The sequence below is a fragment of the Protopterus annectens genome, chromosome 11.part0, assembly GCF_019279795.1.
Source record: "Protopterus annectens isolate FY-2018-M chromosome 11.part0, PAN1.0, whole genome shotgun sequence".
In the NCBI taxonomy this organism is placed as follows: Eukaryota; Metazoa; Chordata; order Ceratodontiformes; family Protopteridae; genus Protopterus; species Protopterus annectens.
The window spans coordinates 924,566,466-924,579,953 of record NC_056745.1 but is presented as its reverse complement, the minus strand read 5'-3'; the positions used below and the strand labels follow the sequence as shown (position 1 = coordinate 924,579,953).

The 13,488-nt window shown below is 36.4% G+C and overlaps 1 protein-coding gene across 2 annotated transcripts in view; it reads right to left on the bottom strand.

Moving 5' to 3' along the window:
- Positions 1-13,488, bottom strand: part of LOC122815644 (uncharacterized protein C17orf98-like) — a 78,006-nt gene that overhangs the window by 63,809 nt on the left and 709 nt on the right. For both annotated transcript variants that reach the window (XM_044088316.1, XM_044088317.1), the window contains exon 2: positions 13,133-13,395. In XM_044088316.1, the coding sequence (XP_043944251.1) occupies positions 13,133-13,395 (263 nt within the window). The remainder of the gene's footprint in view (positions 1-13,132; positions 13,396-13,488) is intronic.

Genomic DNA, 13,488 nt, shown 5'->3' with positions numbered 1-13,488 from the left:
CAGTGACACAGGGCAAAAACAATGTCTAGCCTTAGCAATGATCACCACCACAGCATTCCAGTCCACAACTTGGCACTTTTTTTCAACTGGCAGCTACCCTGCAATAGCTACACTATGCCTCTGCTTTTGTCAGCCCATCTCAGTTGTTCCTTTTTAGTATGACCATCTTGTGAGGTAGAGTGTCAGAGAATGAACATATAGGAACTCCATTAAGTTGCCATAAATCATTTCCATGATTTTTTCCAAATAGAAGTAAACATGTGAGTCATTACAAGCAATACAGAATACTAGTTTAGCTTTCACTGCGGGAAATCCTACTATGATGAAAGTCCAAATATGGCTGACATATAATAGTTACAATTGGTAAAGCTGAAAATAGTTCCCTTTTGCAAACTGCAATATTTTGTGAGTTTTTTTTTTTTAATAGGTGGATGCTTGGTGCAACACCATGAGATCCAAGTACGAAATACAAGCCTCTGGCTACACCCCTGAAACAATTCACAACTTTAACCCAACGTCGGTTGATATTCTGGGTCAAAGAATAGCGCAGAATTAAAAGTAATTACTCACCCACCCTCCAGGTTGAACACTGCTTCTGCACTGGTCAACTGACTCAAAAATACTGCACTACAACCATAAAAATATCCTTAAATGGAAATAAACACAAGCTTTACTCTGTGCCAAATATTAAGTGATTCTATCTCACAAAAAAAGTTAAATATTTACTTCCTTTGGGAAAGCCTGACTAGACATATCCATTGCCAGCAAAGGTCCAGGTAGAACTCTAAAAATGTGCAATGTAAAATAAATGAAAAAATGGATTTGAAAATACAAGTGAAATAAAACTTTTTAGCATAGAATATTGTACTAGTATATATCAGAAACAGAATGGGATTTGATTAGGGGAAGACTAGATGGGAGGAAATCATGAGTATAGGGAAGGAATGGGTGGCTAAGTGGATAAATATCTAGATGTGATGGAGGGACTGAGAGAATGAAGTGCGGAGGAATGAGGAGGAGATGACTGCTAGTAAGTGAGGCAGTGCTGGATAAAGGAGGATTATGGGGAATAGAACAAAAATTACCATGAAGGCAGAGAAACTATGAGACTTATACAGAGGAAGAAGTTGAGGGGAAGAGAATGCGAAAATACAAGTATTATTAGTGTAGTAGTAGAAGAAATAAAGCCAACAGAGGGACAAGCACAGAAATATAGCAGTAGAGTAATGGTTAGCATTAGAATAAAAAGGAAAGAGGTTATGGTATCATTTCTGTGTCACTGTTAGACAGAGGCACAGTATACTAACCTTGAAAAAGGGCATAGCAAAATTAATTTAAAATGGGTGGCGAAAGCCAAACACACTCTGGCTAGGCTTACAAGTGCCCTAGGGCAGATAGGTTCATAGGTTCATACTAGGCTAAGAAAAAGTCAGAGATGGAACAGAAGAGAAAATGGTAGCTGAAGAACAGAGATGGAATACAATGAGTGGAGAAGAAAAATTACAGGAGGGATGACAGATTTAAGGTGTACTGATAATTAAGCACACATATACAATTTTGAAACATGAAAACATTTATTTTATGAAATAATCATACTGTACAGTCAGAATATTGGTTGTTCACCACATTTGTTATACTGAATTTTAGATATGGATAGTTCACTACAATATAGAGCACTATATTGGCATTGCTTTCATTGGTTTTAAACTCCCCACTCATGCACAATAGAAAAGCTAAAAGAAAAACTGGGAATAAACCCCTATCTATAAAACCTTTACTTGCTGCTAAAAGATTTATTTTTAATAAACCTTTTATATTTCTGTTTGATTATATATATGCATGTATTTTTAAATTTAGTGTTTTTTAGAGTTATACCTTTAAGGCTAGTAATTGATTGATTGTTAACGCAAATGATTTAATCAATGATGTATTTAAATGGTATGCAAGTTTTGTTTGAATGAAGTCTGAAGAAGCATCTGTTGGATGTGAAAGCGCTAACTTGGTACCTGTTTCTTGGATTTGAAATAAATCATTGGTTTTATGCTATCTTCTCATCTCCATTTTTGCTATTTGTGTTCATTGTTCTACATTTTTTGGAGAAGGGGAAGTTTATCCGTAGTGGCTGCATTCATTGTTCTTTTTCTTTACCTACTGATGCAGTTTGTGCTAGCCCTGTGGGACATGGCTGAAGACAGAATGAATGAGCCGGTTAACAACATGCACCTTGAGGTAACTGCTACTACTAGTCTAAATGACTTGTTACAATGAGATATTAGTCTATTATTATTGTATGAACCTTCAGAAGAACTAGTGACTGATGGGCAAACTAATTATGATGAGAAAATGTTCATCAATAAGTTGCATGAGTTAGAAAATGAAATCAATAAATGTAAGCACTTACAATGGCAGCGGCTACACTTTGAAGCATGCTTATCACATTGTGTAGTCTCAAGGGGCCTGAGAGTTTTAACCATACCAACGTCAGGTGAAAGTTATCCAGAATTACTGAAACATTGGCAGAAAGTTAACCTGGAGACCAGTTTTAAGTATATGGAACTCTTGATTGGGTTCCATAAGCCTACTGAAGATATATTATTAAAGAACATACTACTGAAGCAGCAACAATTACAAGATCTTGTTCCTGTTACTATATTTGACAAAGCCATCAACAGACTTTGTGACAGTGTTAACTGTTTTTGAGCAACAACTTATAAATCAAAAGAAAAAAATAATGGATAGACTTAAAAGATTTTCGGGCCGGGAATGTTTTCACTTGGCCCAGGCGTTTTATGACAATAATAATGAACATATGATACATAGTTCCAACAGTAAGGAATCACCTGTTACATTCGGGAATCAACCAAGATTAGAATCGACCGATACTCCAAAAAATAATGTTTCTGTCAATGCTACTACTGTGACTAATTGTTCTATCGATGGTCAGAATATCAAGTTTTGACAATTTTATGGTGACTCCTGCAATATTAAAGAGTCCCATACGTTGGAACCTGTTGTACGAAGAAAAGAGTTGGCATCGACTACAATTCCAAGTTCAGTGGATTCTTTGCCCCCCCCCCTTCACCCATTCGCAAATTGGAATGGCCCAGGAGAGGTCGATCAGTGAGTCCAGGAAGGAAGCGAAGGCTGCCCTCACAGGAAAGAGCTCCAAATCGTACGATAAAGAGGATGTGAGAACAGAAACAGACTTAAACATGCCGTTTTTTAATTTATCTCAACGTCCGTTAACAACATATGAACACAGTCTACTTCAGAGTGGGTTAACTTTTATACCATCGTCTGATACACAGTATGTAGATACCATTTTGAACATTAAAACTTCTGCATGTAATATGATGTTGAAAACCATGTTTAGTTTTGATAATTCTTCTAACAACTCTTTCAACAGTTTTAAAAAACCCAGTACGTTTGTACTGGAGTTAAATGCGTCTTTAGAGACATTTTGTAACGTGTGTGAGAATTACTTAATGTCTGTTTTTACGAAAGATGGAAGAAACTTGAAAGGAAAATTTTATAATTTGACAGTCAGTGAGCATAAGGCTTTACGAGCATTGCAGAATGATGTTTCTATATGTATTAGACCAGCTGACAAGGGAGGGGGGGATTGTGATATTGGATACTACATATGAGAGGGAAATGATCAATTTGTTAAATGAGAAACAGGTATTTAAGATAGTAACATCATCAGAAATTGATCTGATTTGTAACCATGTGTTTAGTGTGTTGAATGATTGTTTTTTTGAGCCACATTATATCTAAGCCATTATTGGATTATTTTTTGATTTCACATCCTGTTATACCATTGATTCAAGGCCAACCTAAGCTACACAAAAATTCTAGTAACCCCCCCACTCAGACAGATTGTGTCTGGTAGAGGGTGGGTCACCTATCCACCATCAGTTTTTGTTGAGAAGTGGTTCAGGCCTGTTGTTAATAAATCTGAACAAATTCTAAAGGACTGTAAACAGTTACTATGTGATGTATTGCCTATCATGGTGAACAACCAAAATATATTGAAAGAAAGTTGGTTGGTAACATTGGACGTAAATTCTTTATTTACAGTTATACCGCATTCTTATGGTATTGAAGCGGTAAAAATATATTTAGGAAATAACAGTATATATGACAAATTGATTTAGTTTGTATGCTGTTGGAGATCATTCTCGAGAATAATGTGATGCTGTTTGATGGGAAATATTACCTGCAACAGGTAGGTGTTGCGATGGGTACACCGTGTACCAACAGTTACACAAATATTGTGTTGGCACATTGGGAGGATGAAGCAATTTTGATGAATGCTACCTACAAACCTTATATTTATTTACATAAACGGTTTGTAGATGATCTCTTTTTTATTTGGACTGGTTCATAGATGCAGCTGATGTAATTTGTAGAGCATTTGAACAAAAGTACCAGTTTCTTGAGATTTACATCAAAAGCTTCTAAAACAATGATAGACTTTCTAGATGCAGCCATTATGAAAGATCATGAAGGTGTTTTTTTTCCACTACTTTGCATAGAAAAACATGCCGAAGAAATAGCATCTTATCTCGGGCTAGCATGCATCCGGCATATGTATATAATAAAGGGACAAGGTATACGGATATCTAGGTTGAACACTGATGATAGAACCTTTATGAATGACTTAGATACCTTTAGGGAGGAGTTGGTTGAACATAAATATACTAGGCAAAAAAATGGATTATAACCTTGGATATGTTAAAAATTTAAGAAGTACAAAAGCTAAACCTTATATGAGTAAAACAAATTTGGAGACTAGGGATATATCTGAAATTAGAAATAAAGATAATTATAATATAAATAAAGCTTTTTTTAAGCTTACAATATTCTAGTAATATCAATACGGTAAGGGATATTGTGAAATGGAATTGGTTTATTCTGCAAACTAATGCCCAAATTAAAGAGATTGTGGGTGATAAACCATGTTTTAGATATAATAATAAAAAGAATTTGAAGAGGTTATTATATAACTCGGATAAACAATGTCCACAGAAGAAGCGAGAGTTTAAACCATATTTAACATCTTGTGGGAAGTGTAATGCAAAGTATTAAGTGTGGATAATATTTTCATACATCTCACGACTAGCATTAGATATGAATTCAGAGTAAATGCTACATGCGCCACTAATGACTTGATATATCTTGCAGTCTGTAATGGCTGTACATCATTTTATGTAGGCATGACAAATAGGTCTCTTTGTGAAAGAATTAGGGAACATCTTTCTGCCATTCGCAATGATGATGTTGAAAGAAGTGCATTAGCCAAACATATTAGGGTGAATGAAAGTCATACTTTCAAATTTTTAGTTATATGTAGTATAGACTGTGGTTTAAGGCTAGGTGATAAGAAAAATGTTACTGAACAAAAGGAACTTTATTGCATAGTTAAGTTACAGGCCGATAAATGCACTGGTCTTAATGAACGGGCATCTATAAAACCTTAACTTGCTGCTAACAGATTTAAGTAATTTTTAATAAACCATTTATATTTCTGTTTGATTATATATATATATATATATATATATATATACACATGTATTTTTAAATTTAGTGTTTTTCAGAGTTATACCTTTAAGGCTAGTAATTGATTGATTGTTAATGCAAATGATTTAATCAATGATGTACTTAAATGGTATGTAAGTTTTTGTTTGAATGAAGTCTGAAGAAGCATCTGTTGGATGTGATTTACTTGGTACCGGTTTGATTTCTTGGATTTGAAATAAATCATTGGTTTTATGCTGTGGTCTTCTCATCTCCATTTTTGTTATTTGTGTTCATAAACCCCTGTGTCACCCACTGGACTAGCAACTGGCTCACAGACAGGATGTAGATAATTAAAATAAGGGAAGTTACTTCCTCAAAGAGACCAGTCGCCACTGGAGTCCCACAGGGCTCTGTGCCGAGACCTCCACTGTTTGGCATCTACTTTGCTGAAAAAGCCAATACAAGAGAGCTATGGTTGCAGATGACTATAAGCTAGGAGCAGTCACTGAAACTCCAAATGACTTGGCCATCATGCAAGAAGGTTTGTCTCAAATAACATGTCAAAATTGTGGTCTGAAACTAAATGACAAAAAATGCATTATTGTATCCTTTGGGAAGTCATCTACCTTAGGGCACTACCATACTGACAATGTTCCCCTAGGAGTTGACCTATATGTTCTGGAATTGGGAACTTACAAAGTCAGTTACCCAACTTTTCACCACTGTGGGCTGTTCTAAGAAATCCCTTCTATATTGCACAGATTATAAACACAGGGGCTGGATCTAGATCTAGGGACATCATTGCCCCCCCTTTACTCAGCTGTCATTAGGCCAGTCATTGACTATAATATGGTCTTTGGCATGTATTTATCCAGACACATGCACTAAATGGAATGCCCACAGAGACTAACAGGATGCAAGACCCAAACATGTCCTACATGGACAAACCCAGAGCCCTGCCACTGCACTCAGTATCCTACAGACTGCTAAGAGGTGACCTGTGTCTGGCATACAAGCCATCCTCTGATCCATTATTGGTGGATTTATTCCACATCAGCATGTGAAATGGCATCCAAAATACTTGGTGTAGGAGCATAAACCTCTTCTGCAACATCGACAGAACAGTTTGGAGGGACGGGTATATATCACTGAGGACACTGCTGCTATGGAACAGACCCCCCCCTTAAAAAAAAAGTTCACCCCTGTCCTTTTCCAAATGCAACTTAGCTATACGGATGGAAAACAGAAAATTTACTGCAAGGCTGCCCCCCTGCACTACTAATGGACAGGGACAGCTAATTCCTTTATCCTATGCATGGATCCTAATGGACAGGGACAGCTCCCAATTCCTTTATCCTATGCATGGATCCTAATGGACAGGGACAGCTCCCAATTCCTTTATCCTATGCATGGATCCTAATGGACAGGGACAGCTCCCAATTCCTTTATCCCATGCATGGATCCTAATGGACAGGGACAGCTCCCAATTCCTTTATCCCATGCATGGATCCTAATGGACAGGGACAGCTCCCAATTCCTTTATCCCATGCATGGATCCTAATGGACAGGGACAGCTCCCAATTCCTTTATCCCATGCATGGATCCTAATGGACAGAGACAGCTCCTAATTCCTTTATCCTATGCATGGATCCTAATGGACAGGGACAGCTCCTAATTCCTTTATCCTATGCATGGATCCTCTTAATAATCTATGGTTTGATCCCAGTTACTGTTACTAGGAGTAATATTTAACTAATCGTCCATGGGATAGGTAAGCGCAAGGACAGCTAGCCTAATACTTATCTATGAATAAACATAGGGAAATACCTCACATTGCAGACCTGTTAAATGGGGTTGCCACCGTGCCACCTTTTCAAATGTCCAAAGTAGGGCATTTTTTGTAGACAAGTTGAATTTTGCAGGACAAAACATACAGCCAATGCAAAGAACAGAGCTTCACTTTTTGCCAAAATAAAAGCTTATTGTTGTTGCATCTGGGTTGATTATGCCATTTCATACAGCATTTAGGTGTTTTAGATACAAAATAACTGTTTTATGAAACTATTAATGAAAAAAATATATATATATTTTTTTGTCTTAAAAATCTCAGGGCATTTGCCATTTTTTTTAGTTTATTCATTTTTCCTTTAAACAAGACAACTATGCAAAGAGGAACAAGTGGTAACCCTACTGCTACATGGGACTGAAGAAATGTCTCTCTTTTCTGAAGAAATGTCAAGCAGAGGTCTTTATTTTGCCTCTGAAGAAAATGTCCAAAAGTAGACCAGACAAACTCTGTACTACTGTATCGGTTATACCTTATCTCAGAACAAATTCTTGCCAACAGTTAATTCTGTCAGAGCTATTTCAATTCTATTATAACACAGCTAGACAGATGAATAGACTAAGGCACACAGTCTAAAATGTCACCCCTGAATGAAACATACTGTCCAGTCTATATACTCCTTTCAAACAATTTTATTTTTAATGTCCTTGTGACTTGTTCTTCTGGTTTCCGTCTGTGTCATGAAAAAGTCCATGGTTATTTCATGCTCTTTTTTGGTCCTTTCTGTATCTGAAGACTTCACAAAAGTCTCTCCACGTCATCGTTGTGTCACTTGGCCTGTCTCCATTTTATTTCTTTAATTCTGCATCTGAAAGCCAAGAAATCAAATTCCTTTTTTTCTATAACAGAATGCATTTACAGTATTGCCCACCGCTACAGGTTATTAATATCAAAGCTGAACATAACTGTTCTTGTAAAGCAAGCATATTATTTTGAAAACTGTTCGGCCTTGCACATTTCCTTTCACTGTACACACAGTATATTGGGGAAAAGCATTTTAATTTACACAATATCTATCAATTCCCACTTTTTTTTATTTAAGACCCATGAAAATTGTAAGACAATTTACAACAAAATATGATCTTCAGTACTTTGAATACATTGGTCTGTTACAACATACGAATCCCTATCATTCAATGCTATTTTTTTTTTTAGAGTGTTACATTACCAATGGCTGTTACTTGATTAATACTTTTATTAACACAAATCTTATAATGACGATAAGAGCAATTAATGCAGAAATTACAGTGCCCCATCATAGACATATAGCCATTATTACTTATCTATTTTTAACTTGTTTTTATGTTTACTTAAGCAAGTGGTCAGCCTTGCAGTTACACACGAGTATTTCAAAATCTTGTCAAGTTAACCCTTGCCTTACAAGGCAAAATCTTGTATTAGAAACAAACATATTATTGCTTTGGGAAAAGAATATTTAAAAAAAAAAAAAAAAAAAAAAAGCAATTTACAGGAAAATGTGATCCTCTGTACTGAATAGCTTTTCTTCATTGTTATAAAACTGTCAAACAAGTAACTGTTAACACATTTCTTCTTTTATATCCGAGCTAACTCCATAAGTTGAATTTGATATTACCAGTGAAAAAATCAGTTTCTGAAATAACATCATTTCCCATGTCCAGCCGTTTTTAAAATCTTTTTCCTATATATATATATATATATATATATATATATATATTTTTTTTTTTTTTAAATCATGAACCTCCCTCTTTTTCTGTTGATTTTTTTTACCATGGTCTCTGGTAATATGTGAGTAAATCTCATTACTGGAACTACATACTCTATGTAACAGAATTTTTTTTCTTTCATCTCTTCTTTAAAAGTAGTATTATGTGTTAACTCCCATGCTGTTTTTATTTTATACTCAAGCTTTTTTACATGACCATTTTTTTTAACAGTATCCCTTTTCCTATTTTTATCAACTGTAAATGTTTTTTTTATGGCTGATTGTTTTACAACTGTACTTTTTTAAGATTTTTTAAACATAAAACCTGTATGTGTAACCTCTACAGGGACTGCGTGTAATGCATTTGCCCTCTGCAAGGAATGTGGCTAAAAACCCAACAATTTGACTTGTCACATGACTTTACAAACAAATTTTGCATGTCCAAAATATATTGAAATCAGGTATCCAATTATGATGTACCTGTTCTCATGATTTATTATATGAGTATTTCTCCCCATTTTTTCTTTGCAACTGCTTTAGATTGCCTTGTTCATAGATTGCTATTATAGAAACAAATTTGAAACAAATTTAAACTTTTAAGACTGTTACTGTACTGATGCGGTTTCATTGTTCTGAACTTACACTGATTTTTATGAACCAACATGGTGTGCTGCATTTGCTTGGATTTTTATTAGCTGTAAAATGCTATTTGTCTAAGATTTAATGACTGTACTTTACTACCTGTATGTATTGCTATGTATTATTACCCAGATGGCAGTTACTCCAGTTTGACTAATGATGTTTTTGCTGTATTACTTTGTTTATGACTGTTTGCTGTTATATTTTATGTAATACATTCTTTTGAAAATGTATGTCATTACAGTCACTGTTTTTTACCAATACTGATCCTGTTTGCTGTATGCATAAGCTGCCTTTGGAGACATACTGTACTTTTAATGTGGGGGGTTGACCCTCTTGTTACTATAGAACCTTTTGTCATTTAGGATTTGTCATAGATACTGCCTTAAATGTTACTCCATTTCCAGACGTAGATGTGGACTTGAATACCCATTTAATTGCAGTGTTTATTTGTATTAATTTTACTTTAAATCTGTACGGCTGTAGGTTATATCTGTGTTTATTCGGAGTCTTGTCCTGGCTTATTAAACCAGTAAAGTATTTTTCTGTCTTTTACTGTCCCCATTGTTTAATTAATTAACATTGAGTTTTGTATACTAACATAGTCTTCCATCGCTTTAAAAGATCCCTGTACTTTGCTGCCAACCAATAACCTGTATTTTGTTAATGTATTGCTTTAATGCTTGTTGCCTGCCATGATCTGGCATTTCATAGGGTATATTTTATTTTTATGCATCCCTCGGTGTTTGTTCCGGTGACCGATTGTCCCTTAATGTATTTTCTTTATCTTGACTTCTTTCACTATTTTTGGGTTTGAAGAAGCACTATTATAATGTGACCCATTTTCTTACAAGTAAAACATATCACATGTTTTTATGAACTTTGTTGTGTATCTGTCTGTCTGTAACGCTGGTGGAGCAGAAGCTGCTCATGTTCCCCCTGCATTTGTTTTTTTTTAATCAGACCATGTAGTACACCCCCTTCCTCTCACCACGTAGTCTGCAAGCAGTTTTTGTAGATTTCCTATGTGCATCTGCAATACTGCATACTTTTCCATCGGACCATGTATTCCATCCCCTTCCTTTTACCATGTATATTTTTGAAAATTGTTGTTTGGCCTTGCACATTTCCTTTCACTGTACACACAGTATATTGGGGAAAAATTTTAAATTTACACAACATCGATCAGGAACCATCACCCCAAAGAAACAACACTACTACTATTACCCTGAAAGAATTTAAGAAAACATTAAGGTCCTTTAAGCTATACATTAATTTTTGCATTTCACTAAAAGATCTGGTGGCACTGCAGGGCACAAATTCCGCAGATAGAACAGGTTTTTATTTCAATTTCAAAAGCAGTGCATCTCTCTTCTGGTTTCTGGTTGATTCAGTTAGAGATTCACTGATTGGTTACAGACATCATGTTGACACTGTTGGGTCTGTTTTATAAAAAACACATTAAGGGTTGGAGTACGTGTCTGCTATCAGGGAGATACAAATTTAAATAGCATTTGATAACACACTAATTTGTCCATTTGTTTCCACATTGAAAGTATTTTAATTTCATAGTTCCAGTTTGCGTTACAATCGTGCGTAAATACATGCTTGTCCTCAGCAGGTGCACAGTAGCAAGTCCCGCACAAACCCTGCCAAAGGTTGACACTTTTTTTTGGCAAATGCATGCAGAGAGCCACTGTTCAAAAGGATTCCATCAGAAACTTTGCTTCTCAAGTTTACCTATGGACATAAAAGTGACAACTGTACTCCCCACTGAATTTAACTCTTGAAGAAAAACATCAGTTGTGCTGAAGTCAGTGTAGTCTTTGGAGGCAATTGCTTCCCCATTTAGATTTGTGTACTACTAGGCAGTGATGGTAGCCGACAACATTCAGCTCAACCGTTTATCTTCAGATATGTTTCTGGCTTTGTATTAATGTAGTACATCACAGGCTATTCTGCACAGATGTGGACGTGGTCTTAGTGACTAACAGGTGAAATGGGTGTGTCGTCACAACAGGAAACATGCAGGACTGACAAGCCATGCGGAAGCGGCATGAATATTCATTGTCTATTCGTACTTCCTCAATGTAGTGCAATCTCAAAGTTGGTATATTTAATTTGGGGGGGGGGGGTATTCACCGATTGCTGGGCGGTGTTAAGCCGGGACTTGCTACTGCACATCCTGTGAGACACCACATTAATATTACTAAGACATCTGTCTCCAGCAGACCCCATGTATACAGCAGTGATTTCAATACCTGTCGATCAACTACCAATGTATGCATGATGTTACTGGCAAATCTGCATGGCAGTCAATAATGCATTGTCTACATAAAACATCACTGCCATTTGGCATGTTCACACAAGCTATGGCCACTTGTGCACAGACTGACCTGGGAGGTAATCCACTTTGGACATTTGAGAAGGTAGCAACCCTATGGAACAGGTCTGCGATGCAAGACATTTCCCTATGTTTATTCACATGGAAGTACTAGGCTAGCTGCCCTTATGGGACTTTAAAAATAGCCAGTTTCCCTTTTTGTGCTCAAAATAACATAGCCCATTTGGTTACAGATTGGTCTTACCCATCCCATCACTGATAATTAAATATTACCCCTAATAAGAACAGCAGAAATCATACCATAGATAATTTAAGAGGACCCATGCATAGGAGCTGCCCCCATCTATTAATAGTACAGTCCTGCAATATTCTGTTTTCCAGCCACATAGCCAAGTTGCATTTGGAAAGGGACAGGTGAATTTTTTTTTTGTGTGTGTGGAAGGGGGAGGTCTGTTCCACAGCAGCAGTATCCGCTGTGAAATATACCCATCCCTCCAAACCGTTCAGCTGATGTTGAAGAAGAGGTTTATGTCCCTACACCATATATTTCCAATGCCATTCCACATGCTGATGTGGATTAAATCCACCTGCACAGACTGACCAGGGAAATACTGTTCTACAACAATGCCCTTTTTTCAACCAGCAACAACATCATTATGCAACTTGAATTTAAAGATAAATTCTATCACAGCCCTTACCGATCATGATTAAACTTTCAGGTACACAAATGATGAGGAAAACACTTGGATCTGTTGCAACCTATACTGACAGTCCTCCTTGTTATCCTGGCCACAGAGCTCTATTTTAACTCCCAAATAAGGGTCACTTTTTTGAAATGTCAGTACCAACTAACCTGGACAGTGACAGAATAATAGGTGAACCAACATGCATTTTCTGAAGTAGAAGAAATATACATTAGTCATTATGAACTTACTGTAATCCACCTTCCTCCTCAAAGCACCAGGTTTAAATAGAACAGAGATCAAAGTTCTGAACAAAGATCAAGGGCAGTTGAGGGATATATAACATGGCTTCAATGACAGCCCAACATATCACCCTGTATGCCCTGTTAGTAGATCACTTCTAGTCGTATTACCTGATAGTTCTTTGCATTCGGGGGAAACATGGTGGCCTTTTTGAAGTGTTGCTTGCAGTGCGGGTCTTTCATTGCGATATAGGGCGGTATGCCGGAGTATTGCTTGGGGTTGCAATGTTGATAAGAAGCAGAATTCGTGCTTACTGCTATTCCATCTAGTACAAACCCCTGTTCTTTCTTCCTCAAATTATTCATAGTCTTCTTCGGGCGAGTCTTGCTGCCTTTTGTCTTCTCCATGTATAGGAATCCTATATCAAAGAGAACTGAAAACATACAAGTATTTTAAGAATTACAGGTACACTATGACGCCATTAAAAAGCATTATGAAGACACAGCACATCTCACAGAAACAACGC